Here is a 27955-nt window from a genome sequence, read left to right as displayed (position 1 = left end):
GTCTTCCCATAGAAAAATTCTGATGCACTGGGACCACAAACGTTAATTCTGGTGTTCACCAACGTTGTAGTGCTTGCCACATGCACTGATCGCCATTTGGAAATCAATACATTCCACTCCAAGGGCTTGGGCATGTGTCTAGATAGGAAGCAGTAGCTGTGAAATAGGATTAAACACGACCTAACTGAGGTTCTGATTTTACCCTTTCTCATACTTAATTGGCATATCTATTTGGGCAAACAATGCTGCTAAAACAAAGGATTATCCCTCGGAGCTAAGAATTGGCAAAAATCTTCCATAACTGTGGTTATTAAAACCACTGGATTAGCCTGAAAGTACTATCAGGTGGTGAAAATAATTAATTAGTGACTTCAGCTGGAGGAAAAACATCATTAAGACTGAGGCATATCACAAAAGTATGTCTTGCTAAGTTAGAGAAGAAGAATTGTCCTGGTTTTGGCTGGGATAGAGTTAATTTTCTTCCTAGTAGCTGGCATGATGCTGTGTTTGGGATCCAGAATGAGAATAATGTTGATAATACGCTGATGTTTTAGTTGTTGCTGGATAGCGGTCAAGGACTTTTCAGCCTCTCAGGCTGCACCAGGTGCACAAGGAGCTGGGAGGGGACACAGCCAGGACAGGCGACCCAAACTGGCCAAGGGGACATTCCATCCCATGTGACGTCATGCTCAGTTTATATTTGGGGGAAGAAGAAGGAAGGGGGTGATGCTTGTCTTCCCCGGTCACCGTTACATGTGATGGAACCCGGCTTTCCTGGAGATGGCTGAGCCCGACATGGGGAGCAGGGAGTGAATCCCTTGTACTTTGCTTGTGTGCGCGGCTTTTGCTTTACCTATTAAACTGTCTTTATCTCAACCAATGAGTTTCCTCACATTCACTCTTCTGATTGATTCTCTCTCCCATCCCAGCAGGAAGGAATGAGCAAACGGCTGTGTGGGGCTGAGTTGCCAGCTGGGGTTAAACCACAGCAAACATTTGAACTGCCTAGAAAATAAAATAAGTTGTCTGAGGCTTTTCCAACAAAGTAGGAGGCAAGAGAAAACGAGAATTAACAAAAAAAAATTAGGAGGCATTGATTCAATTAGTGCAAATATTTTTAAAATTTTACAAAACTTGAAAACATATGCAGTACATTTGAAAGTAAAGATTATGACCTTTTGTCTATATTTGCTTCATACTGATGCTAATTTGCCTTTCTTTTTTTCTTTCCAGCTTAAAAACTTAATAATAGTTTTATATGCAAAATATGACTTGGGGTCGTTTTGCCAAAACCTGAGTGAAGCTTAGCAACAAGTACAGCTTTGTATAAATAAATGATACCATTAACATGCTTTTTTGTTTTGTAATATCATATGCAGGATATAAAAGCAAAACCAGACACAATAACCACTGAGACTTAAAAAAAAAAATATCAGTGCTTCAGGAATTACCTAGCAATACATGTTCTCACCAATAGCTTTGCATAAGCCTCATTAATTCTAAAATGAATTATGATTTGCTATCATTGCGAATGCACACTTGAAGAAATTACAACTTGTTCCCCATTGCTTTTTCCTGGTCTTGCAAATTAGCTGTTCCTGACACAGGAAAATATGTGAGTTTTTACACTTCATCAGCCACGGTCAATGGGTGCAGGAGCACCACTCCCAGCACAACACTTGATTTGAAGAGCTTCCCAAAATGCCTCATCTAGGTGGAAACTACTGGCTTATGTAAGCTGTGCTCCAGCATGGCTCCAACACAACTGCATTTTCAGCAGCTTTATGATACAAAATACACCCACTCAGGAACAATTGTGTGCCTCGTGGATGGAGTAAGTTGAGTGTACAAAAAACCACATTAAAATAGACACTGCAGGCACTTGCTGACTCATCTGTTCAGGCAAACACAAATAGATTTTTTTATCTATCATCTTGCCTTTCCTTGACTGTTCTTGAAAATCTGTCTCTGTCTCGAGTAATTGTAGATGACACTGCGGTATCTTTCTACAATGAGCTGCATCAGATCATCTCAAAACGCACTTATCACCAAGCAATCGTGATTTTTTTTTTTACTTTCTACACAAGCACTTTTAGTGTAAAACTGGTGGTTAACTTCATATGACCTCACACAATATATGAAAAAGCTACAATGTATTTCTACATGAAGTAGTAATTCCCTCTGATAACATACTGCACAGCAATTACCTTTTCCATTGTCTTTAAACTGGTTGTAGGTCAGTCTCTGGGACAGTATGTGGATATGTAACCATCAGCTTTTTTCCCTCTTTCTTTATTTTTTCCCCTATTTGTTGCAATGACCTGGTATCATGTTCTCTCTCTTGTACAATGGGGCTGAGTCCTCCAGTATTTTTTAGGATAAATGTTTCTTCAATGTGAATGCTTCGCATCTTTTTTAGGGTTACTTATATTGAGGCCTTTCTCACTGAAAAACAAACAAACCAACTGTTGTATACAAGTATTACGACATATTTTTCACATCGAATGTAGATGGAGCCTAATAAAAACGTTCAGTGGTATTTAGCTCTGTCCCTCAATTAGAATTTTTTTGTGTCGAACATGATAAATGACTTGGTAACCTTGACAGAAGTTCTGTTTTACATGGAATTACAAATATTATATATATTGTGGGTATATATATGAAAGTTCATGGCTTTTAAGTGGTAATTATGTTCTGTAGCTAGGTATTTGTTAGTAGCTACTGACTGCCTGCCATAAGATGGTTCTCTTACCCTTTCCTGCTTCGTCACAGACTTCCCACAGGTGCCCAACACAAGAAATTACTTTAGAAATCAGAAATAAATTACGTTTTCCACTGAGTCTTACTGCCCTTCAAGCCAACAGCTGTAGTTTTTGAAGACTGACGTCTCCAATGGCTAACACCTGCTCCAGCCCCACCCCACCTATTTTTCACCTTTCTATAGAACCTATTCATCATCAGCCTGCTTGCTTTTCCTTTGCTCTTCTGTTTCTCCCGAGGTGTCCGGCCCGGGGCGGGGGCCGCGCCGCCAGGGGGCGCTGTTGGCCGCGCACGGCGGCCGCCGGGGCTGTGCGGGGCGCGCCCCGGGCCGCCGGCCGTCAGGGCAGCGAGCTGAGGGGAGAAGGCGGCGAAATCGCAGCCCGGCGTGATTCGGGGCGGGGGGTTTTGGCCTCATTTTCAAGGGATGCGGGATCGCGACGTGAGCCTTTGCCGTGGGTTGTGGTTTTTTGGTTTTTGTTTTTTTTTTTTGCGACACACCCCTCACTCGCCCTCAGCAACCGGGGCCTGAGCGCGGCGTTCCGTTCGCGCCGCCTGCCCCGCGCTCCCTCGCTGACCGCGGTCCCTGCCTCGCCGCAGCAGGGGAGGTAACCTGCGTCCCCTTGCGCGGTTTTTACCGTGACACGGGCGCAGCCCAGACCTTCGCAAAACGCGCGCGGGGCTGTCTCTGCGCGCTCCCCACGGCCAGAGGAGAGCGGACGGGACGGCGCGTCCCGCAGCGCTTCGCTCGGCGCTGCGGCGGGCGCCGTTTCACAGCCCTACCTGCCAGCGCTTATCCAGGCGTCCCGCGGACACGCCCCCCCGTCACGCCTATTGGCCGGCGCCGCAGCCCCCGGGGGCAGCCGCAGCGCTGAGTGGCCCGGCGCCCCGTCCGTCAACGCCGCCAGTCAAAACACGCCCGGCTCCTGTCACAACAGCGCGGTGCCGCGGCGGCACTTCCTGCGCGCTGCCGCGCCCGCCGGGCGCACGGCCCCGCCGCCCCGTCACTCGGCGCCGCCGCTCTCCCCGTGCCTCCAGCACCGCGGGGCTGCGCAGCCCCGTGGGGCACGCTCAGCAGCGGCGGGCGGGGATGGCCCCTCCGGGGAAAGTTGGCGCTGCCGCCGCCGTGCCGTGAGGGGAGCGCCGCGGGGCGCCGTCCGTGTGTGTGTGTGTTTGTGTGTGCACGTCCCCCGCCTTCTCAGCGCCCCGGCGAAGTTGCCACGGCTCGGCGGGGCGATGGCAGAGGCTGCCGGCAGCAGGGAGCCGCCGGCGGCGGGCCGTGCCCTTCCCGACGCCGCTCCCCGTGCCGAGGAGGAGCCCGAGCCGGCTGCGCTGGACGCCCCGGGCAGGAGGCGGGAGCGCCGCAGCGGCGTCTCGGCCGTCGGTGCCGCCGAGCGCTTGGCCGGCAGCAGCCTGGGGGCACCCGCAGCGCCCGACCCCGACGCCTGCCTGCTGGAGGCGGCCAAGGCCACCCCGCGGAGGAGCAGCATCATCAAGGTAAGGACGGGCTGCCCCGCCCGGGCGCTTCCCGCGCGTCCCGCCGCCGCCGGGTTGCCCGGGCTGGAGCGGTTCTCCGGTGCGGGGCGGCCGGGGATGGGCCGGGCTGGGAGCCCGCCGGCGAGCGGCCGGTGAAGCGGCTGCCTTGCCCGCACCTGCAGGGGGACGGGGCTGCGGCGCTGCCCACCCCCCGGAGCTGCCGGGGGCTGCCGAAGGGGCAGAGCGGCCGGGCGGTGCCGGGGGAGCGGGGCTGTGCGGGGGTGGCCGGGTCGCTCCCGCCTGCCCCGGGGATTTCGCAGCGAGGCAGCTTCCCAAGGAGTTGCAAAGTTTTTGTGTAGCAGCTCGTGTCTGTGCTTATTTGATATCTATGAAGCACCTGAAGGCAGAATAAATAGCTTCTGCAGCGATGGTTTTCTTGGCTCTCGAGTAGCAAAATATGCAGCGTCACAAATTAACAGAAGGCGTGTTCGGAGGCTGGATGTAGTACAGACTGCTACGGAGCAAACTGTGTTTAACACTCTCTGTGTGACATTAACAGGTCGAGCGTGACCTTAAAAGCCTCCGTCTTTGTTATAATCTGGTAATGAAAATAGCCTTATGATTATTTTTATATTGCCCCCCCCCAGTTTAATTTTTAAGAATAAATTATGTGGTTTCGAATGAAATGGTATCTCCTTGCAAGTGCGTAGGCTCATCGGTAGTTTCTCGGGAGATGATGAATGAAGTCTCCTGGGAAACTTTATTTAGCATATGGCCACACGTGGTCCCCGTGTAGTGATTTGCACTTGGAAGGCATCGGGAAAACGAGATTTCACTTGTGTAAATGTGTGAAGGCAGAGCTCCGGCTCATGGCAAGGAGCAGAGAACACATGCTCAGCTCTTAGAGCTTGGTGTATCCATTCGAAGGAGGAACGCATAAACAAGATTATTTGCCTTTTTTTTTTTTTTTTTTTGCATTTTAAAGCTTTAACATTCAGAGGAGACCAGTGCAAAAGAGCCTTGAGGATCCTTTGAAAGTTCCACCTTGAAATATTAACCCATTAAGTCTAACGAAGCGTTGAAGCGTGGTTTTAGTCGTCTAAAGGCATCCACTGCATGTGATGGGAATGCTTCCAATCTGTCGTTACATAAATGCTTTACTAAATCGGGAGCAAAGTTCTCTAAGTGTTCTGGTATGGAAATGGTATTTTCCCTTGGAATTGTCTGAAGTTTTCAAAAATTGTAAAGACACAGTCTTAGATTTAAATTAGAGGACATATCCTTGTTTTTACAGACTGTACCAGTGCTGTGTGGTAGATACGTTCTAATGCCACAAATGGTAGATAACTGTTAATGAGCATTTTTACTACATTCGATATTTAGCAATACTATGGGGAGTGATAATGATCCATCCTGGGGTGGTATTTATCAGCAGAGAGATTTCTGATAGAGATGAGAAAGTATTGATGTTGTTATCTAAGGAACTGTTAAGCCTCATCTGAAACACGGGATGAACTCAGTTTCCTGTGCTTAGAGAATGGTGCGTTCAAACTGGAGTGGGTGCAAAGAAAGATAACAAGGGTGGGCTGATAAGGGCAATGGATTGAATATTACATGAGGGAAAACTTGATTTCTAGTACAACATCGCCTTTAGAACAAAGAATGCCTATGCACAGATCCAGTCTGGAAACTAGAGAATTATCCCAATCACAGTAAGGGTCTGGAATGGTCTTGCGGTAGAAATGGAATGAAAAGCATGTTAAATTTAGTTGTTAAGATGGTGAATTAAGTTAGATAACACGGTTGTGTTTGATAGCAGGTACATGAACTTGAGAATTTGTGGGTTATGCATCTCTCAGGCACGTTGTCGGGACCCCAGACAGAATATTACGTTTATTTTCCCACAAGGTTGTCTCGGTGGTGTACAAAAGTGTTTTGAATTTCAGTTTTCCTTTGGCATTATACTGGTGAATGGATAATACTTTTAACTTGGGATAGGAATTAAAAAACGTATTTGTCTGCAACCTTCAGGAATTTCTGATGTCCTAGGAAATGTTCCTCAGGTGTTGAATGCAAATTTTAGCTGGAATTAAGATTAAAAACCCCCAACTTCTTACGCCTTTCAGGGATCTAAGTTTTGCCAGAAAAGTTTCTTACAGATATTTTTCTCTGGTGCAGGCCCAGAGTCACTCACACATGCTGCAGAGCCTTTTAATATGTACCTCGTGGCCAAGCCAGTCTATGAATAATAGCTGAAGGTTTCTTTCCACTAGATTTCTTGGAATTTTTCATGTTTAATTCAGACCTTCTGTTTCTGATGGTTGGATTTGCCACAGAATACAATAATTGCAATTTCCAGCCATCTCTGCGCTCAACTAAAAAGTTATTTAAGTTAACTTGTGCTCGAGGAGAACTTGGAGCCTTTTCACTGACTTGTGTAAACTTGAGTTCATACTTTCAAAAAACCCAAACCTCAACAACCTACATCCAGGGCACACTGCATCTCTAGCAAATGTGTCTGTTATGCTGAGTGCTAACTCTGGAGTAGTTTTCTTGTCTGTTCCATATAATGTGACACACGACCAGTGATCTCATTAAACGTGTGGGTAGAGATGGACAATAGCATTGTGTTTGTGGTGCCTTTCCATGCAGGGCCATAATAGTCAAGATTATTTGGGTGTATCTTCCACTGAAATTACCTAAAGGTGACCTTTTTCAAACTGGAGAGACAGTATGTTTCCTGTAGGATGCCAGCGAGTCCAGGGATCTGCAACCACAGGTTCCAGCAGTTGTTTGATAGGTTTTCTAGGTAAGAAGTAGGAGCTGTTTTGGTCAGGAATAAGAGATGAACTGGGTGATACTGGTTGATTTGTTTTTCAAGTATGCTATGTGCACTATTTTGCAGATGTACATAAGTAACGATGAAAAATGATGTTCTGTTGGCGCAATGGTGCTGGTGGGTAGAGCAGCGGTGAGGAATGCTTTCTGCTGCTTTCCAAATATGTTCAGCAGCTGTTAATAAAACCAAGTCTTCCTATCTGTGCAGAGATGCAAATCCTGTTCCTTATGATAATACGTTATTCATTTTGTAGTTCCACTGAGATCAACTCCATCTGTAGTAAAAATGGTTGATTTGAGCTAATGGCATGGGTTTTTTTCTGCTGTTCCCCACAGTAGGTGTGAAAATGCAGTTTCTGTAGAACCAATATTGCAGCCTCTGTGGTGATGCTCGTAACCTAACCAGCACGGTTTTTGCTTTGCAGGATGCACCTGGTAGGTCTAATTTTTGGTAATACCTTGTTGATTTTTCTAAGAAGTGGGGAATGCTGATTAATATAGCTTTTCATTACACATGTATTCTAGCGCCTTTTTTTTTTTTTCTTTTAGCCAATATGACTTGGAGGTTTTGACATGCAAAACAGTTTAGGAACTCTTGAGACTTGATTAAAAAGTGAAGTTCTGCAAAAGGCTAAATGACTTTACCAAAGACTAACAAGTTCTGAAGACCGATGTATTTGTACGTATTGGTGTAGAAGTGTATTTACAGGCAAAACCTTGTTCTTAAATCTTTCCGTTTCATAAACATTTTTGGTTTTGAAGTCTACTTACATATAATACTGTGTTCTGGGGGATTGTGTTTATGTCAGAAAGTTGCAGTTTTAATGATTATTGAGCCCCTTTCTGAAGTGTGTTTAAGTTACTGAGATTATTATTCTGTGATTCTGTGATTATTGTAATGATTAGTCGTGGTTCATTCTCAACACATGTATTTATTAAGTTGAAAGTCTCCAACCATTAAGATTGTGTGCACGTCCTAATTTAAGTAATTAAATGCAATCAAACAGAGATAAGTATTCCTGTTCCAGAGCCACTTACATGAACAAAATTAGTCATGGGATTATTTTGGGCAGCATGCACCAGGTAATGCCTATTTAAAGGAGCATCAAAGTATAAAAGGTAACCAACACCAAAATATTATTACTTTGCTACTGTACTGAGAGGATTTTAAAAAATATTCTAGCTGTAAATCTATACCGTGAAGGTTTGATTCTCCTCCTGAGCTGTATAGTGCTCGTGGTTTATAGTTTTACGGACCCAAAGCCTGTCAAGCTGTGTTGAGCCGTGATCCTTCAGCATAATTTGAATCTAGTTCTGTGTATTGTATCATGGGTAGGTGTTGCATGGTTTTAGTGCATTAGGCAGTTTTTGATGGATTGCTAATCTGGTTTGATTGTAAGATACAAAAAATCTTATTTAGCTTTTCCAGGTAGTTTTTGGGGAAAACACAAGAGAAAAGGAGTTGCTTGAATAAAATGCACAGGATTTCCTCCTTAGATGTTTTCAAAATATAGTACAGGCAACTCATTGTAAATGTAGATGAGTTCTGGGTTCTTGCATTAAATGCTTTTATAAGCCGTACTTCTGCTTGGAAGAGCCATGTGTTTCTATTTTTTGTTGTTCTTTTACATTATTTTTATAACAATTTTCATAAATGCCCGATTAGAAGCTGCATTTTGCTCAGCCAAAGTAAGTGCTGATCTCTTCAAGCCAGAGCTATCAGGAGAGAGCACTATGAATCACTGCAAGATCTCTCTTCTTTTTCCAAATGAGATTATGTAGGAGCGTATTAAATTAATTTAACAAATGTAACAGTTTAATAGAAGAACTCTATTCCATTGAAGTATGACGCACCTCCAGGCTACCTCATATAAATACTGTAACAAAAAAATTCTGTGAGCGCTGTCTAAAAAATACGCGCTGGAGTTCATTAAATGTCTGAAAAAGGACTTTGCACAGAGGTTTTGTGTTCTGTGGTGATGGAGCCCAGACCCGAGTGTTGGTGCTGGGGTGAGGACAGATTTGTTCTGGGCAATGTGGGTGGAGGGACCCCGAAGGGAGCCTCGTCTTGCAGCGTTATGGAAAATCAGTTGTATGATTTGCAAATGTAAGTCACAGTGTATATAGCCTGTGAATTTCTTTCTGCGAGCGTTATGATTCACGGTGGCACTTACTCCCTGAAGCGATGCAGATTTTGAGTGGAAACAAGGATTCTGCAGTCCCTGAAATCAGTGGCAATTTTCCCATTGCCATCAATGGAGGAAGGATTGGGTTCAACACAAATACCCGATCACTAACCACTGTGATTTTACTCTGAAATTTTCTTTTTCAGGCCCTTAAGGACTTAAAACATTGTTAATTTAATTATGCTGATCCTACGTTGACCTAGGTGAGGTTCGTTCGGCAAAACTGTATTGCTTTAAACAAGAGCAACATCACTGCTGAAGAATAACTTTTAGGGGATTATTTCCAGATAACAGTTGCTCTAATTAGAAAGACACCAAAAGAGAGTTAGGTTGCTGTTAGAGCTGAGAAAAAGAAGAGACGGCTTAATAAACAGATGCCCTTGCTGTGAGTTGTTTGCCTGGCAGCGCTGCCGCGGGGTCTGTGTGCTGAATGTCACCCATTCTGCTCGTATTCGAGGCTTTTTTGCTACGTCTTTCTGGATGAGAGGGAGGCACAGGGCCCGACGGAGCCCACCTTCATGTGTGGTGGTGAAATCCATGTCCCTTGGCCTACCTTTCTGAGGGCAAATGTCCAGACTCGCAGTTCAATCAGAGCTGATTCGGGATGGTTGATCCCATTTACCGGTTTGTCAAGTAAAAACCCTGGAGCTTAAGAGCACACTCAGACCCTACAGCAGTGCCTTGCCTCCCGAACAGGAGGGGACTGTACATTTTTCTTAGCTTTCTTAAGAAAATTGGCATATAGCTGCTGTCTGGCTTCCACTTAGCCCTCTCTGCAAAGCTGCATATTTCCCTCAGCCCAGCTTTTAACTTTGCCAAAGATGCTCAGCTCTCAGCTGGAATAAACGGAGCTATATCCTCTTGCAAGCGCCTTTGGCATCGTTTTCAGAAATGTGAGGATGTGAAAGGAACAGTGTGGGCACCGTGTTCCGTTCACTGGGCAAGGAGCGGAAAGATTTGCATTCTAACCTAAAATGATTGCAGCATTTTCCGTCTTTTTTTGGGCAGTTGTGAGGCAGAAGACACGACCCTGCTGAGACACACCGTTTATGTGGTGCAGATGTGGTATACTCCAGAAATTTTTCATTTCATTTGAAATGTCGTGTACTTTGTTTACCTCCCTGCACACCTGCTGAGGGATCATAGAATGTCTCTGGCTTGTGCTGTGGCGTATTGCAGCCAGGAGCACATATTGCACTGTTCTCCAAATATCATTCAAGGAAAATACTGAAGTGTTCACATGTCTGGGTATCTGTGTGTTCTAAACAACATAGTTTCACTTGCTCAGTTTATTATCTTTCCACCCATCTATCTTCGTATGTATCATATTCTTTGCATGCTAATAGAAATTCCCAGAACATGTTAAATTGACTTTTTAGGCTGAATTTGCATTATTACATAATTTTAGCAGCAGAAAATGGTAATGTTGTTTCCTTTAGTGAACCCAAGAGCTAAACTGGGTAATTATTGTGAAATACAACTTTTTTTCAAAAGCAAAAAAAGACCATTTTAATTCAGCGTTGCAGCAGAGATATATGTTTAAGAGGAGGGTTTACACTGCCAAATAACTAGCCTATATTGCAAGAACTTTTTTTTTAGTTACCTCCTACTCTACAAATTTCAATGGTTTATTCAAAAGGATTTTTATAAAAAGAAATTGCGTATAGAAAAGTCTTGATTTTTTTTTAAACTGACAGTCATCAGGAGTTAGCTAAAATTAAAGCCGGTACTAGGTCGTCTATGTCAAGATTTGCATTAGTTTTTAATTAAAATAAGTTTCAGTGAGTGGTGAATATTGGTGGTTGTAAATGAATGGCATCTTTCAGGGTAGGACTGATAAATGCCGCCTGTGGAAACCACCAGTTAGTTGCAGTGTCGCGGTCACGTCCAGCCACGCCTGGCTGCCTAATTAATTGACTCGTTAGGATGACGGATTCATATTTGGTTTTGCAGATCAGTCTGAGTGCCTCTTTCCCTGAGGACACCACTGGGTGTTCTGCTAGGAGGTGTGAAAAGCAAGAAGAAAACATTAACTGCCAAGTAACTGCACGTAGAAGTGTTCAAAGAGTCGAACATCTAGGAAATAATTCCCTTCTCGCGCTCGCTTTAAAGTCTGTTGTGCAATATTGTGCTTGCAGGGGAAGGGCTATATGGACAGGAGAGAGAGCAGAGCTTGTACGGAGTTAATTGCACAATATACAAATATTCTGCTGGAGAAGATGCTGCTGGTGTTAATTACTGCAGTGTGTGCTTGGTGCCAAAACACAGCGGGATTCAGGATGGTATCGGAGTGTCTGTTATCGCCAAAACACAGGCAGATACAGGAGGATACTGGAGTATCTGTTAATATAAACTACGAAGGTAGTAATGGACCTACAGAATCCTGGGGCACAGTGAAGGGGGAAATGTGCCATAACCCCAGGTCGAATTTTTTTTTAATAAAATTTCTCCGTTCTTCTGTAAGCAAGGATAATTCGTGTGTGAAAGCTTCATCCTGTTTAGCCACTTGTGTCCGTTCCGCGAAGCCAATATCTGGTGCTAAAAGTCGGGAACAGAGGAGACTGGCATCATAGAACGTGGATGTGTGGAGCAGGGTAAGCGGGGCAGAAAACTCAGTGGGACTTAACAACGCCTCGATTAAGGATTTCTAACCTTTACCAGAGTCTGCCAGCCACTTAAAAATAGCTGCTTTACCTCATTTTATGCCCAAACCCGCCTGCTCTTTCCTATTTTTCCATCTTGTCACTTAAAAATAGAACATTTTCTTTTATTGCAAAGGAAATGGTCATCGGTTAATGGTGAAGATCATTAATTACAGTTGTCGAGTTAAAAAACCCATAATCTGCAACCTTTTGTCCACGTAGTAACGTTTTTGCCCGGTATGTTGGAATTAAATCCGTGCTGCTTTGAACCTATGGGAGTGTGCGCTGGTTTCCAAATGGCTGGTCAAGCCACAGTGGGGTTGATCAACCTGTGAATTTCGACTCGGGCACACGGTTTTTTGATCTTTTATTTTTCCACCCGCTATCCATCGTAACCTTGCTACTGTCAGCTCAGAATCTGCTCCCTGATTTTGCTCTGTGGCCTTGACTACACTGGGAAATTCTTAGGAAACGCAAGACGAATCGACTAAAGATGCAAAACCAACACACAGAAGTCCAGATTAAATCCCACTTGAAGCTGTATTATTTTTGTTGCCACAATAATGTAGTGGTGATTCTTTAGTTCAAGTGTGTTAGAATAATTTCAGCTATGAAACCCCCATGCTTTGTCTTTTTGGGAAGGAATACAAGGCGTTGGACACAGATAAAATGCTTTGTGTGCATTTAAGATGGATGGTAAGACACTCTCAAATTTTAACATTTCCAAGGACATTATGCAGCACAATAAAATTGCAGTGCTGCTTTATTTTTTTTATAAGCTTCTTCCCAAAAAGCAGTGTTAGAAGGTTGGAGAAAGAAATGAGAAGGCACAGAAAAGACACATAAGGATGGAGATTATATATACGTTACTCTCCCGACTAACACGGAAACCTGAAGAGTCTTGGATGGTAATCCAAGTATTCAGTATTCACGTTTTGCTGGACTGTGCCCCAAAGCTATTTAGGGTTCTTATTTTTCCAGACTGATGGAATTCCTTTTGCTCCAGAATTTTCCTCTTGCAGTGCAATAACGGCACTTTCTCAGCTTCGTTGTTCTCCAGCGTCTTACTGGAGTCAGTTACTGGAAAAGTTAATAGATTTTTTTTTTTTTTCCAGTCTAGGGAATCAAAATTACCCGTCGTTTCATTCTTTCCTGCTCTGCCCTTTAGAGCTGCACCAAACGTGAGTTTAGTTTTCTTCCCACATTCCCTTTGAAATTTGCTGGCATTCCATTATTTTGGAAAGAAGCTTCCAAACTGTTTTGTATTTTATGTGTCCTAGAAATTGTAATTTCTGACTATAAAGAAAAATACTAGGCTGAAAATATTTTCAGATTTCAATTATCCATATTTTAATGGATGAGGAAAATAACTGAAGGATACAGGTAGCATTACGCTAATCAGTTTTATAGAAAATAATGGCAAGAGCGATTGAACGATGTACTGAATTATTGGAATAATGTGTTTGACAAGTAAAAAAATTCTCAACCTGCGGTTTTTAGGAAGGGAAATAAACTTTCCCGAGGGGTTACTTTGGAAACAAATGGAAAGGGATTTCAGAATGATCACTTCTGCAGCCAAGCAAAAATATAATTCCTTAGAGGCTACCATTACCAAAAGCCAGCGAGTTATTATTCTACTTAAAATCTGTGTAGTTCTCTTTTATTTTTCAAATGTATCTTGTTTTATAAGGTTACAACCATGGGAACGGAAATGTGCTGTCTATGAAATGGCTATTCCTGCTGCTTTTACAAAATACTTTGACATATGGATTTCCACAGAAAAAGCAGATTACTTTCTCAAAACTCTGGAGACTTTCAGGGTGATGAAACCTCCTTCTCTCTCAAGAGAGACCACCAAGAGAAATACCCTTAGTGCTGGGCACCAAACAGCCATTATGCTGGATATTGTATATTACGTATTGGATAAAAATTTGTATTTTGCCAGAATATAGTTTCTGAATCGGTAACCTGTTTTATTCTCCAAAGATTGTTTTAGCTATGAGAAGGTCTGATCTACCGAAAAATCTTTATTTTAGTGGGTTGTCACATCTAAATAAGACCTAATTCTCTGTGTTCATCACCTTTGCAAGTTTATTTTGGGTTTATTTTGGGTATCGATGGCCTTCAATAGAAAGTCGTACTCTGTATGTACGTAGTGGGCAGCACACAGAGATGTTTAAGCCTATATGTACGTGTTCTTTTTTTCCACATAAATCAAACCCCATGCCTGGAGGTTAAAGCTGAGCGTGAGTAGTGGTGAGAACTGAAAATTCTGCAATTGAGCCTGATTTAATTTCTTCCTGACGCTCATTCTCCTGAGCGTTTTTTGCATGCAAAAGCTCTCATTTGTTTTTTCAAAAGGTGCAGAAATATCAGCTAAAACAACCCCCTCCCTAAAGCACCCATCCCCATCTATTCCAGGGATGACATGGAACTAGTGAAAATAAAAATAAAAGCAGATTTCCCAGTTCTTTTCTTCCTTTGAAGAAGCAAATGACGTAGGTATGAGCTTAGAGCATATTAAAAACCTTTAACTGCTACTTTGACAGAGCCGTAACTGTGGCACTTCTTATGAAGACGAGTTATTCATAACTGATTTCCTATTGCTTCACTTTTGCCACCAGCACATTATTTATGGCCAAGAAATCCTTAAGTCCTATCTGCAATTTCTTGATTCCTGCCCAAAGTGGCTGTTCGAACGATTTGGGTAATTGAGGGGACGTGTTTTCCGGAGGGTTTCATTTGGGGAACCGTGTTTTCTCACCTCTAATTACCGCATAGGATCGCTAAGGAAAAGCTGTGCAGGATGGATACTGCATGCTCCTCCAGGCAGGGTTTGCTTGCTGAGGTCTGAAGCGACTCCCACCTCTCATTTTCGGAGGTTGTTCATTCAAAAGCGTCATTTCTTATCTTTCTCACGCTAATTTATATCGCACTGGCTTATAGTGACCATCCCAGTTGCCTGAATTTTTTTCTCGCTCTGTGTTTATGTACCGAAATGTCCTTATGCTCCCCGTCCCTCCAGATGCTTTGTTTTATGATAGCTATTTTCCGATCAACCCAGCCTTGATATAGCAGAATCCGTAAATATTTTTATAGCCTCTTTGTTAAGCAGTGCATTGGTGCAGAACATTTCATGGCAGTCTCTCAATTCCACATAAAGGACACTAATGTGCTTTCCCCTTTTCCCTGGGAGCTACAGTATTTCGGGTGTCAAATGCCCTGAAAAGCGGTATCGTAAAGCAATGAGCTGCTTTCCTGGCCAGCGTGACCATTAATTTAATGGAGTGCGATGGTTTAGAACAAACACCCTCCCTTGGGTTCGTTTACTGGTAATTCCTTCCCTGTCCAACAGAAACCATTGGGTCAAATTAAGTTTCAATGTCATTAATAGTTCTCTTACACAGATATAATTTAGGTAAGGTGTATTCTAGCTTAATATTTCATATTAATACATTTTAAAAATACAATTAACTGAAAACACAAGGAAAATGTTTTATTTCTCGGTTTATCTTGTAAATATCAATGGAAAGTGGTTGCTTTTTTCTTTCTCTCTGTTTTTAGAGGGGTTGGAGAGGCCAGTTTTCCTGTGCTGGCTGGGACCTTCCTCTAAACACTGTCCCAGTGACTCTTCCAAGTTCTAGACAGGTCTCAAAGCTGATGGATGAATTATTATTTCCCCTTCCTGTCTTCATCTTGTCAATTTAGTTGTGAAAGTAGGAGGTGGAGATAACTGCAGGCTCGGTTACAAATTAAATCCTTCAGGCTTTTCACGGATTAGATGTTTGTATTAAAATACTCCTGTTTAGCAAAACCTTGTTTTGGGGCTGTTAACCCAAGAAAGATGTTTAAATGATTCGTTGGGCCTTTTGAGAGCGACTTAACAAAAATGTTCATGTATTTTGATCTAAGAGGAATTAGAGATTGGGTCTAAAGGATGGGTTTTTGTGGCACCAGCGAGGGATAACTGCTCCTGCGCTGAAGCATCCTCAGGATCGCCGGCTGCAAAAGGTGCTGGATCCACTTGTAATACGCTTCTGATTGACTTTTAGTCTCCTCATTGCTCTCTCAACAATAATAATGATGCTAACGATTTTTAAAATGTGTGAAACAAAGCAGTGTAAGGTAGCAAAGACCTCAGTGCGCTGGCCCTCCTGTGGTAGCCTTGGAGAGAAAGCTAAGCCCAGGGTGTTAAATTATGTTGCTATAAAAGTCAATTTAAGGGATAAATTTGGACTAGATAAATGTGTTTTGGGGAGGCAAGTGTGTTATAAAAAGGAGGTGATACAATTCTCCCGAATGATGCTTCTCTGCTGCAAAACGTTGGTACCACGTAGATCCAGGATTTGTCCCAGCGAAGAAGCAAACGTTGCCACTGAGACACAGAGGTGTTAGTCTGCACATACAAAAATAGCTCATCAATAGTTTTATTTCTACCCAAGCAATGTAAACAGGAGCTTAGTATGTTTTGCTGAGGCGTGATGCAACACGGCCTGGAGAACTCTGAGGAGCGAGAGGCTTAGCGCTTGGATTACTCATTCTAATCATGGCAATGGACTTTAAAGCACCGCTTTTGTACGCGTGCGTTTGTTCTTTGCCCTCAGCGTCAACCCACAGAATTTGAGGTAAATGGCTACGAAAGCAGACCGAGCCAGATACTGCTTTCCTTTACCTCTGCAAGCTCCCGGATGGGGCAGCTATTAAAATAAGAGCGAGACAGGGTGTTGAAACCATTTGCCTGCATGGACACTTAATGTCATATTTAGGTTGCTTCCATCTCAACTGTCTTTGGGCAGTTTTACTGGTCAGTTCTAATGTTGGATTAGAAACATCTGGTAGAACTTTGGCTCCAAGGTCACGGTGGTTCGTGTTAAAAGGAGACTCTTCCCTGTGCCCTGGTGAATGATCTTAAAGGTCTTTCCCAACCTAATGATTCTGTGATTCTGTTTGGACTTACCTTTGTGAAACTCGTTTTCTGAGTTGGCAATTTTCTCGACTGGTCGAAAAAAGTGACCGCACGTGCACAAATATATGCAGGAAATGCCATGTAAAAGATAAAAATATACACGATTTCACGCAACTTTATAATCTTGATCTTGCGCATGTTTGGCAAGAAGCCTGTTTTTCTAGAGGTAAAATGAACATGATGTGCTCCAGTGAAAACTGATTTGAATTGGGTGAGTTAATACTCTCGGGATAAAAACCGTCACGGTTTTTGTGAATTTGCAGCACGCATTCGGCAGTGAAGCGGTTCTGTATGTGTGAATATTTCAGAAGATGTGCAATAAGGAAAGAAAGGGTGTGAGACTGATGTGCCTTACACAAAGACCCAGTTACAACCAAGCAGCTGCCTTTGTTTAGCCATTTACTGAGATCATCACAAACAAGCGATTTAACGGAGAAGAGAAATGTGAAATCTTGTGTGATCTTTGCCATCGCTTGGGTCAGGACTTTGCTTGGTTAGTGATGCTTCGCAAGAGATGTAAGAGAAGTAACGTTTTCTTTACAAATAAAAATAATTGGAATGACTGCTTCAGTCTTAGCTGTTTCCCACTGTTAGTAGCCTTAAGGGTGGAATAGGCTTGGTGAGGAAATTCAGGCTTATGACAAGTTACTTTGCTCCTTTTAAAAAAACCAAATTAATCTGTTTCAGTGCACGCTCTGGATCCTGCAGACAGCTTTTAAATCACAACTTCATATTGCATTTGAAAAACTCAGGGTCAGCCGTGGTAAAGGACTGTAATTTTTGTGGCTCTGTGGGCAATAACTTGATTTTTTGTGAACTGGCAAAGCTTTTAGGAATAAGCAGCGGCAGGTTAGAATTTGAATTAAAGCAAAATCTGTTTGAGGACTGAGCTGTTTGGCTCATCTCTGTACCAATTGCCGTTAAATGTCTTTGTCCAGTTTTCATACAAACAGTTTCTGCCACAGCAGATTCCTGAGCTGGAATAACACCTGAAGGACTGACCGCAGTATTGATAATAAGTAATAATTCCAGGCTTTGCCTGCCCACTTCACACACGTTTGCAAATAATTTACTTCTGCAGCAGTATTTGGATGGGCGCAGAGACTGTAGGTTTTTAATATAAATACAAGGAGCTTAACAGGTTTTGCAATTGTAACAGCGTTAAGTCTGCAGTCCATTATTTTAATATTTATTTGCCAATTGTATCACGTTTCCAGAGCAAAGTGACAATTAAAATTAGAGCTGACACGGTAAATCCCGCTCTGTGACAAGCTTACAAAATTCCACTCTCCCACTCAGCTGGAGTGAGTAATGGGGTTCGATGGGTATATAATTGATCATTAGGAATTTTTTTTCCCCCTTTTGTATCAGTTGCATCAGTTAAGTTTTCCTGCCTTTCGCTAAATATTGCTCTACTGTTAGTTACAATGCTTTAATTAAAGTAGTTGATACACATTGCCAATGTAGGAGACAACGGAGGACTGAGATTTAAAGATGCTCTCGTTCTTTTTTGGGCTGTGGGACGTGATTTTTTCACCTGCCTTCTACAACACGGAGCTTTTCTTTGCTGCACGTTACAATGAAGGATATCTCCAGAATGGCATTTTCCTTAATTCTATTGCATTTACAGGAGATACTAAAGATTAAATAACAGGAGCAGTAGAATGTTGTTATTCCAACATAATGCTGGGCTTTAATGAGGACTTAGGAGGATATTATGATAATAGAGGCTACAACCATGATTAAGAGCCCACAGGAACCTCTTTGATAACATGTTCAGCAGTTTGCTGCTGGCTGAAAGCTTGGTGCAAACTGCGGAGTGACGGAAGAATGGTTAGGGGGATTTGCCATAGAGCCAAAAAAACCTTTTACCTTTTTATTTCAAATCTAGAAGCAAATATATCTGCAACAGATTTTATACAAGGGCCCTTGCTGTCGCTAGGGTTTTGTGCAATATTTCCTTTTACATGCGTACGTGCAGACTGTTTTGTTGAACAGCATGGCAAGAGTTTGGGAATCAAGGTTTATAGTACAAATTAAATACATTTTGGGAAGCCGACACTTGAAATGGAAATAGTGGAGGAAAATGAACATATTGAGCCACCCACTTATTGCTTACTCATTCTGTTTCTTGCCATGCTCAGCTCCTGCTGGGTTTGCTACAGCACGGAGGTTCGCAGAGCTGATTCTTCACGTCCTTGGCCCTTGCGTTGCTGTTCGTGCTTGGCGAGAACATCATTTCATAGTGATGATCTTGTGGGGCTGGAGGGAAGGGCAGAAATCAGAGATGGACGCTCTGCTTTGCATCGTCGGGTTGCGGGCGGGTATCGGCCGGGTAATGTGAATAACCAGGGCGTTCTTCAGCTCTTGGCTACATGCTTAATAAATGTTTTTCAATAGGAACAGGCTCCAGAAAGAAAACACAAATGCTCCAGGCCCCGATCCTTACCAGCTTTCTACAAGCGGTCGCCCCCCCATCCACTGCTATGGGAAAAGACAACTTGCAAGAGCAGTAGCATATATCTTCACATTTAAACTGCAAGTTGAGGTGAGCTTACCTGATACACGAGTTCCCATCTAATAGCACGTTACACACAAAAAGCTCTTTCAAATGCACGTTCGGTAAGGTTGCAAAGTCGGGCACTCAAAGCACAGGTCCTTATGTGCAATTGCGTCTTGAACCTTCTCCTGACCACTCTTCAAATGTTGGCAAGGCAACTTAGTTTTTTTCCTAGCTTTGCTCTTGGAACTGCTGAATTATTTTGATACTTTTAATTTTTTCCTTCTTCTTTAAAGGCAGGCACCTGATATGGCAAATTTCAGCTGGCAAGTGTATGAGCAACTGAAAAAAGGCAAGCTCTTGCTAGCGAGTAAAATTAGCAATAGATGGTTTCATCGTCTTGGCCTTCAACGTGCCTGACTTCCGAACACAGAGTTCAAAGAGAGCCAGAAACATTTCCTCAGCACTCTATATTTAGTCCGCATTTACCTATCAGCAATCTAATCTGCACAAAAAAATCCTGATGACAGTCTCAAGAAAGCAGTTGTTTGTTTTCGCTTTCAGTTTGCTCACAACCTGTGGAGGTCAAGCTGATGCCCTTGGATTCTCTCTTTCATGAGTAATGTATTTGCATTAATATTATAAAGCTTTTACATGATGAAAATATGAATTAAAAAGCATCTAAACCCAACTGCAAAAAGCTGCTTCATCGTATCAGCATTAGGGAGTATTTGTGGCTCTGTTAGATCTTATTGTCTCTGAAAAATTCCAATTTTTACTGAAGAGAGTGTCACCCTGTAAATGGAGCTGTCTTCTTAAGGATACAGTTGTTTCTTTTTAATGGTTTGGGTGCAAAAATAAGGCTTTTATATAGTACCATGTCACTCAGCATACCCCAAGGGCAGCATGTTTTCAGAAGCACATATTGTTTAGGTGAAATAGAGGTAAAGTTCTTACAGAATTTTCAGAATCCATAGCAAAGATGACTAACATGGAGACAATAAATCTTAGCACTAACACTTAAGCAACACCAGCAAAGCCAAAATACAGAGAACTTTACCCCATGCTTAAGGTCAGTAGTGTAAGAATCACAATCACAGCAGAATTTAAATAAAAATTTGCTACAGTAGGTGAAGCGCTAACACAACATAAAGCCTGTTTTTGATAACATACATTCTGCTGGTTACTCGTACTGTACACGTGGGCAGGAAAGTGATTTAGTCAAGTCCTTTCTGAGTGTCCTTAATGGAAAAAAACCCAAATATTTAAGAGACCTATTTACTTTTGTTATTCTTGTCCTGCCTTATTACACTCTTATCCTTTAAAATGCTGGGATAGAAGGAAATTTGTGTATAGCAATATGTTGTTGGGAGTTTCTTTCCTCCTTTCTAGGCAAAAAAAAAAGAGGTAAAACATCTAAGTTAATCTCTCTGATTTTTTGGTGGGTTTTCTTGCAATCGCTTTATCTCATTTAAAAATATTTTTTCTGCCTGCAAGCTGTGTGAAAATCCATATACAGCAAAGGAAATTGATTAACGCTCCTCGGGGGATTAGTTCTGGCTCTGAAAAATACCTGTTGTCAAGTGTAGAAGGTAAACAAATTGAAAATTTCAGATTTCCACCTGCCTGATCATTCTTTGACAGTAATGTTGGAAGGAAAACCTGTGATAATAATGAGACCTTTCCCAAAAGAGGTAGGAGTTCAAAGCCGATACGCATGGTCTCCATCAGTGCCACACGAGCATCCCATCTCTTTTCTTACTCTGATTATAGATGGGTCGGGTGCAGCGGGGCTTTGATTTTGGGATTTTTTTCCCAGCTGCAGAGGCTGAAATATTAATATTTTGTTTATTTGCAGCCTGACAGAGGGAGCGTGTATACTGAGGCGTGCTGGTTTAGGACTGGCTCCAAACCCGAGTGCAATAACTACCCTTAATGTTGCTTTTGTGGCTCTGTTCAGGATATCTGAGGTAAAACTGTGGTTCAACCCAGCCAAAGACCCATAGGAAAGCGTTTCCAGCTCTCTGTTTGTTAAATCAGTTCTGTTCCCTTTCGGTTCTAGTTTTTCTTTTCATCTTGGGTGAAGGAAATAGGGCTTGTAAACTTTTTGTTTGTTTGTTTCATTAAAAGCTATGAGAAAGAAAGAAATCGCATGGCACTGTCACCTCCGCGGTCCTTGTGATTTCACCCCATGCGTACGAAGGACAGTATTCAAACCTGGATTGCTCTATAAGTTATTGTGGGGGCAGCCAGCGGTGCTGAGGGAGATGAATGGGAAACGGAGAATCTTTGTGTGGCCACTTTGTCTGCTTCTTAAAATTGGAGGGGCTGTTTGAATCCTGCATGCTTCCTAATTACTTGTTTGGTGTGTGGCGTTTTGTTTGTTTGTTCCGTTTTGTTTTCCTTCCTAGGATTTAAAAATATTTAACTCGCCGAAAGACTTTGGTTTGAAGTTCTCCTAAGTGGGGAAGCGCTGATTGTTGGTGAGTTCAAGTGTAAAATTGGTTGTAAGTGCTCGTGGGGGAACAGTGCAATGGAGCTGAACGGTGCACTGCAAATGAGAGGGCTCTAAATCAAAACACGTTTGCTATTTGATCTTCACCGCTGGTTTCCAAGAGCACAGCTAGAAAATACCGGATCTCAAGTCAATTCAAGTCAATCAGAAGAATCTTATTGTAATTAATTTGGGCTGGGTTTTGAATGAATTCCTTCTTCCAAGTGACTTTACCTTACATTTCTGTTATAAGGTGTGGATTACTTTTCCTTGGATGGGTGATTGTATAGTGGCTTTATACAACTCAGGTGAATCAGGCTCTGATATGCATCTTAACCACCAATTATTATAAGCTGTGGGAATCTATAAGTGATTTTGCTTCTCAGGAAGGAATGGGTAAACATGGATTCTTTTCTTTGCATTTACACGTGTTTAAAATAACTTTCTTTGAAGCTTTTAAAAAGAGGAATTAAAAGCAACGTTTTTGGGAAAGCTAAAAGTAAAGTTAATATTGCTGCTTAGGGCTTCCTTATGCCTGAGTAGGATTACCAGATGCTCAAATTAATTTCATTTATTGCCTCAGCTTTGTCTGACCCCTCTTTTGAGGTGGGGGTTAATCCACTGTAAAAATTACTCTGTATTGGATGCCATTCAATCTCGCAGAACAGGTTTGGGTTGTTGATGATATTCCATCGTTCCTGTTACACTAATTAAAGAAAAGCCATATTTGAGGGATGTGGCGGAGCTGTCTGATGCTGTGCTGCAGCGGGTCCTTGGCCTTGCTTATATCCTGGATTTGTATCTTGTCAATATTTCACAGCACCTGTACCTATGAAATGGTGTTGGATGTGTACTTAGCATCTGGTTTTTGTAACTCTGACATTTGTTCTTTTGATCCCTCCATAAGCAATGAATACAGAAAAAAATAAATAAATTGAAAAGACCACAAATGTCAAGAAAAAGTACAAAAGTCGAAGAAAAGAAAATCTAAAGCAAAAACATCCGAGAGGAAGCCATGGGAAAGGGAGTGGTGTTTTTTCAGTACAGTATGCTATGGTCCATCCCCTCTCTGAGAAGAAATAACAGGGTGTTTCAAAAAGATGGACCCAAAATACCTTGTGTTGCAGGGTTGCTTTATTGCAAATGGCCATGATCGGTGCTATTTTTGTGCTGGGAGAGGCATCTGGTAATCATTGGAAACTCCATGTCCCACCGTCCCAGTGCTAAGAGCAGATGGCAACTGGGCAGACTGGTGGCTTGTGCTGCAGTCTTGAAGTTGGGTCTCCTGGCAGGAGCATTTAAAAGTGGTTTTTTTCCCGCAAATGATTTAAGCAGTCCTTCAGCAGCTGAATTAAAATAGGTTTTTTTTTTTTTCCGACAGGTTTAACAGTAAATTAAACATTGGATGTATGAGGTGGCCTTTGAACACCATGAATTTAGATTGGGTGTTCTGTTCTGCCCCTTCCTGCGTGGGTGAGCTCTGTGACACTGGAATTGGTGTGTGGATAAAAACTGCTGTTGGGACACAGGAGCTATTTCATGTGGTGGAAAGGCATGAATTGCCTACCTCCAGATTTCTAAATCGGCAAAACATAATTCAAGTACGAAACCAAACCAAAATACGCTAATACGCGTCTGCGGCCACTGATCTTAGTAGTAATGTACAATTGATTTTTTTTAATCAAGTTACCGCTCTACCCACCCAGTTGCAGGGTTACAGTTCCTTCGTGGCCCCGGTTCAACAAAGCAGTTAAATATTAGTCTTCAGGATATTGTTATTCAAGACAAGCCTTTTAATATTTTCCTGGTGTTAAACCCCATGAGAACTGGACTTTATCCCCTGTTTGAACTTTAGCATGTCCTTTTCCATTCTGAATACGGATGCTTTTTTTAAATTGAAGCCTGGTTGGGTAGCTGTGGGGAAAAAAAAAATACTTCTTTAGACCTCATCTGATACTTTGTTGTATAAAGAGGGGAAAAAAGAACCTTTAACAAGAAGGCTTTTTTTTCCCCATTTCCCAGTTTTACCTTTTTATTATGTACGATGTTGTTGATGTGCTTTGTCCTTCTCCCTTCTCTTAATATTCAAGTCACTACCTGTTCTGCCTGGTTTTCTGATTTAAATGGGAACTCCCTGTGAATTAAGTGGAGATCCTTGGTTTCCAGTGCAGCTCAGGCTGGATGTTTTTTCTTATGTCCTTTGCTGGGGAATGGGAAGGATGTTGTTCTGTTGTTACCAACTGGCTCCCAAATAACTGTGTATTAATTAGGTGGGTTAACAGTTGGTCCCGTTGCAAATGTTCTCTGGTCCTTCTCGCTGTTCTGTTTTTCTGACATGAAGATAGAAGAATTTGCAATAATTTTCCTCTTCCAAAGTTACCGGTTATGCAGTAGAGCTGCAGGCTGTTCTGGTTTGGTTTTTTTTTTTCATAAGAAATAACATACCTCAAGGTTTCTTGATGCGTTGTGCACCCAATCAAGTGAACCAAAACCAAACAATTTTCTTTTCAGGGGGAAAAAAATGCAAGATGCATTTGGTTTATAATCTTCAGAGAAGACAGTTGTCAGTGAAGACCTTGATGATGCTCTCACTAGTGTAATAGGAAAACTTTGCATTCATCACCCAGGGAATCAGTGCCTGGAGTCTACAATAAATGAGGCTTTTGCTCACTTAAGAGACTACCAAGTCTGTGACAAACTGGCAATTAATGTCATTAATGATGAATGTTTGATTGTGTTAGAAGCTGTGTTTAATGATTAGTAGCACCATCAATGTATATTTATAAAAGAAGTTACTGGCTGTAGAACAGTTTTCTGGCTGTGGAGAAAATTGGTTGCTTCCTGTTAAATATCAAGTGAGTGCTGCTTTAGTCAGAGATGTATTTGTAAGTAGGCAGCGTTGTTTACTTGTAAAATCAACAGAACTTTGAGAAATTGCCATAAACACATTTCACAAGATTAAGGCTAGATAAATAGAGCTGAAAGAAAACCTGAAATGTTTGTGTTGCGCCTCTGAATATCTGTAAGTGAACTTAGTTTTGTATTAATGTTTTTGTCATCATGGCTCAATGAAAATGAGCATTAAAAAGTTCAGTAAGAGGTTAAACTGCTTTTAAGTCAAACACTCCCAACCATGTTGCTGCTCTTTAGTGAAGACAAACTCTGATCTGTGCTTTCTCAGCCCGTGCAATTGCACGTTCCTTTCTTGCAAGTAACTTTATTCACATGCAGGTTATTCACGTGAGGATTATTCTTTGATTGTGCAATGCAAAGCGAACCAAAATCATACGTGATTTTCCCCAGCTGTCACTTCAGTATTAGATGGGTGTCCAACGGACCCCAAGTTTTGTTGGTGTGAAAATACCTAAGGAGCATTTTTTTTTTTTCTTTCATTGCAGCCAAAGCGTTCAGCAAAATTCATCTGTATATACCTGTTGTTTTGGTTACCCCGAAGTACCAGTCCTGACAAAATGAATTGTCTGAAGCAAAAGCTGAAAAATATGAAGTCTGGTTCTCATCTCACAGACGAATGCCGACTGCCTTTTCTACAGGCTCTGCATTTTATAAATGAATTCAGTGGTTACATGAATTAAAAATAAGACCGTCTGCTAGCATAAAGCTTTGTGATAATATTAAACAACCTTTTTAATCTCCATTGCATTTCCTTGATTGTAGTACGAACAGCAGCAGCAGTGAACTGATTTCCATTCGCAAAATAGCTGAGACCGAAGAGTTAGAAATGTGGGGTGGGAATGACATCTATGGTGTTGGCTGTGAAATACTCACGGAAACCCACTTCTTTCATAAATATTAACTTGACATTGGCTTAACATTTAATAAGTGGGATTGCTCAAGATGATAAAGATGCTTTATTACCTCTGGATGGCCTTAGGAAATATTTCTGTCTGCTCATTTAAAAAAAAAAAAAGATATGAAAAGGTTTTAAGTTATGAACAGTAAAAGAGTGTTGAAGTGAATTGGGGTTCAGAGTATATAAAGAAGGGCCAAATTCCGCTCTACATTTACATAATGGAGTCAAAGCCCATTCTGGATGAAAAGGAAATGCGGCTTGATTTCTTTCTAAGTCAAGAAATCATTGCCCTGAGTAGGAAAGTGTCGATGTAAAGTCCAGGCTTCGTTTTGCTGTAGCGCAAAGAAATGTCTGAGCTGCAGGCCCAGCGTGACTCAGAGTGACCTTTGGAGTCCCTGGCTGCTTTCAAGGCAAGTTATTTTCTAGCCAAGTTATTTTCTAGTTGCTCTTGGACTCCGTTGGATGCTGCAGCGCACAGTCAAAACTGCTGGTTATTTGCGTTGTGTTGACAGTTCTTATTACAAGGTAGGCCACGGAGTAAGCCATACTGTTTTGTTAGACAGTCGCCAGCACTAATGGGCTGCCAAAAAAGGGTGTTTAAGCAATGTTAAGCCGAGTTCCTTGTGGGCCTTTAATCATTCTTGTGTGCAAAATAACCCCAGTATATGAGTAGTCCCAGCAGAAATGTCTTAGGCCCTGCTGAAGAGCAAAGCCTGGCCTGGGCCGGAATCCTGGGCTGCGCTTGGGGCCTGTAAACTTCAATGAAGTCACTTCATCTTCGTTTCCTTGCTAAGTGGGCCCGCAGATTTCCTGAATCGAGTTTCCCGAAAAAGGAATATTTTGAGGCAGAGGAGTGCTTCCAGAACTGTTCTCCGTTCTTTGTTGCACTTCCTTTTGTTGCTTTTTCTTGCCGCATTATTTTATGGTATTCTCCAGGTCATAGGTTTGTTTCCATAGTGATGATGCTAATCTTTGTAAAATAATATAATGATTTAATTTTTTTGACAGCAGGAAGAGAAAGTAGATCAAGTTGTTGATAGGCAATATCGCAAGCATTCCTCTTGGCAGGAAAATTTACAGCTGAGAGGTCTCCTAACAAAAACCAGACTTTTATCTTCATGGGGAGATTTTAATCAAGTTGTAGATTAGTAAAGGTTAAGACTGTTTAAAGCTGTTGCTTGCTTGTGTATTCCAAAGCCATGCCTCCTTTTTTAAGGCACATGGTACTACATTTCCTTTTTAAAAAAAACTCAACCAAACAAGAAAACAAACAAAAAAAACCCCACAAAGCAACCAAAGGTTGTGCTTTAGTTGTATGGAGATTTTTTTTTTTTTTGTTTCCCCCTGAACTTTAACCACTTGGGTTCAGTTTCTTCTTGCTGGGCCCATACCTCAGGCCAAGGATGCTTAAGAAAAGATTTTATTCCAAGTCCCAACTAAAATAGCTCGATCTTGTGAGGACGCACAAGAGCGGTAACAGCTGCAGATGGCTCCATGAGAAGGATCCTTCCAGCTATCCCAGGACACTTGTTGTATGATGGGAATGCCGGGAGGGTTATTCCACAAAAAGAGCTCCTTTTAGCTGCCAAATTTATAACCCTTTTGGCTTCGAATAGTTGATTTTCTTTAAAACCTCTAACGAGGTAAGAAACATGACGATAGACACCTCACTGTGAAATCGCGACTAAAGGCAAACCATTTGCATCTCCGTTGAAGGCAGCTGCTCCATTAGGCCTGAGCACTCTCCTTACTTAGTTTACCCCAAAATAAAACAAGTGCGTCTTGCCTCCACAAACGTTGCCTTGCAGGAGCCCTCCCCCTCTCAATTTGTATTTCTTTGAAGTGACTTCTCTCCTGTTTGGAATAAAAGTGAAATGGTCTAAGGATATTTTTTGGTACCGTTTTTGTACGAGCAATGCAGTTCATTTGTATGTGGTGCTTCAAAGGCAGTAAATAGTGCTGGCTTTTCTTGGCGACAGCAGAATGCAGCAGTCGGGGCCGTTTGCCCTGAATTATAACACAGACCGCGGGACTCGATAAGAAGTCACTGTGTGGGAGCAAGATAAACCCACATCCTTGGGATTATACTAAAAATACATTTCAGACAACACTGCTTTCATGGCATGGTTCGATTTAACCCGTCCTCGAAGACACCGTACCTCTTTCTGCCTGGTACCGGTTTATCTCGCTTCACAGATGGCACGTGGGGAGAATAAAGCGCAGAGATAATGGTCGGTGTCCTGCGCACCCGGCGCTTCGCGAGCAGCAGTTGCACGCTGTGTTTA

General features: G+C 42.2%; 1 protein-coding gene across 1 annotated transcript in view; it reads left to right on the top strand.

The window, feature by feature from the left end:
* Positions 1-2892: 2892 nt before the first annotated feature.
* Positions 2893-27955, top strand: part of PLCL1 (phospholipase C like 1 (inactive)) — a 106394-nt gene continuing 81331 nt past the window's right edge. Inside the window, 6 exon segments of the mRNA XM_065637559.1 lie at positions 2893-3480; positions 3482-3728; positions 3731-3817; positions 3820-3953; positions 3956-4254; positions 19266-19413. Coding sequence (XP_065493631.1) covers positions 2893-3480; positions 3482-3728; positions 3731-3817; positions 3820-3953; positions 3956-4254; positions 19266-19413 — 1503 coding nt within the window.

This window comes from Caloenas nicobarica, chromosome 6, assembly GCF_036013445.1.
Source record: "Caloenas nicobarica isolate bCalNic1 chromosome 6, bCalNic1.hap1, whole genome shotgun sequence".
Lineage (NCBI taxonomy): Eukaryota > Metazoa > Chordata > Aves > Columbiformes > Columbidae > Caloenas > Caloenas nicobarica.
Note: the sequence above shows the minus strand (reverse complement) of the source record. Positions and strands in the feature narration are given on the sequence as shown.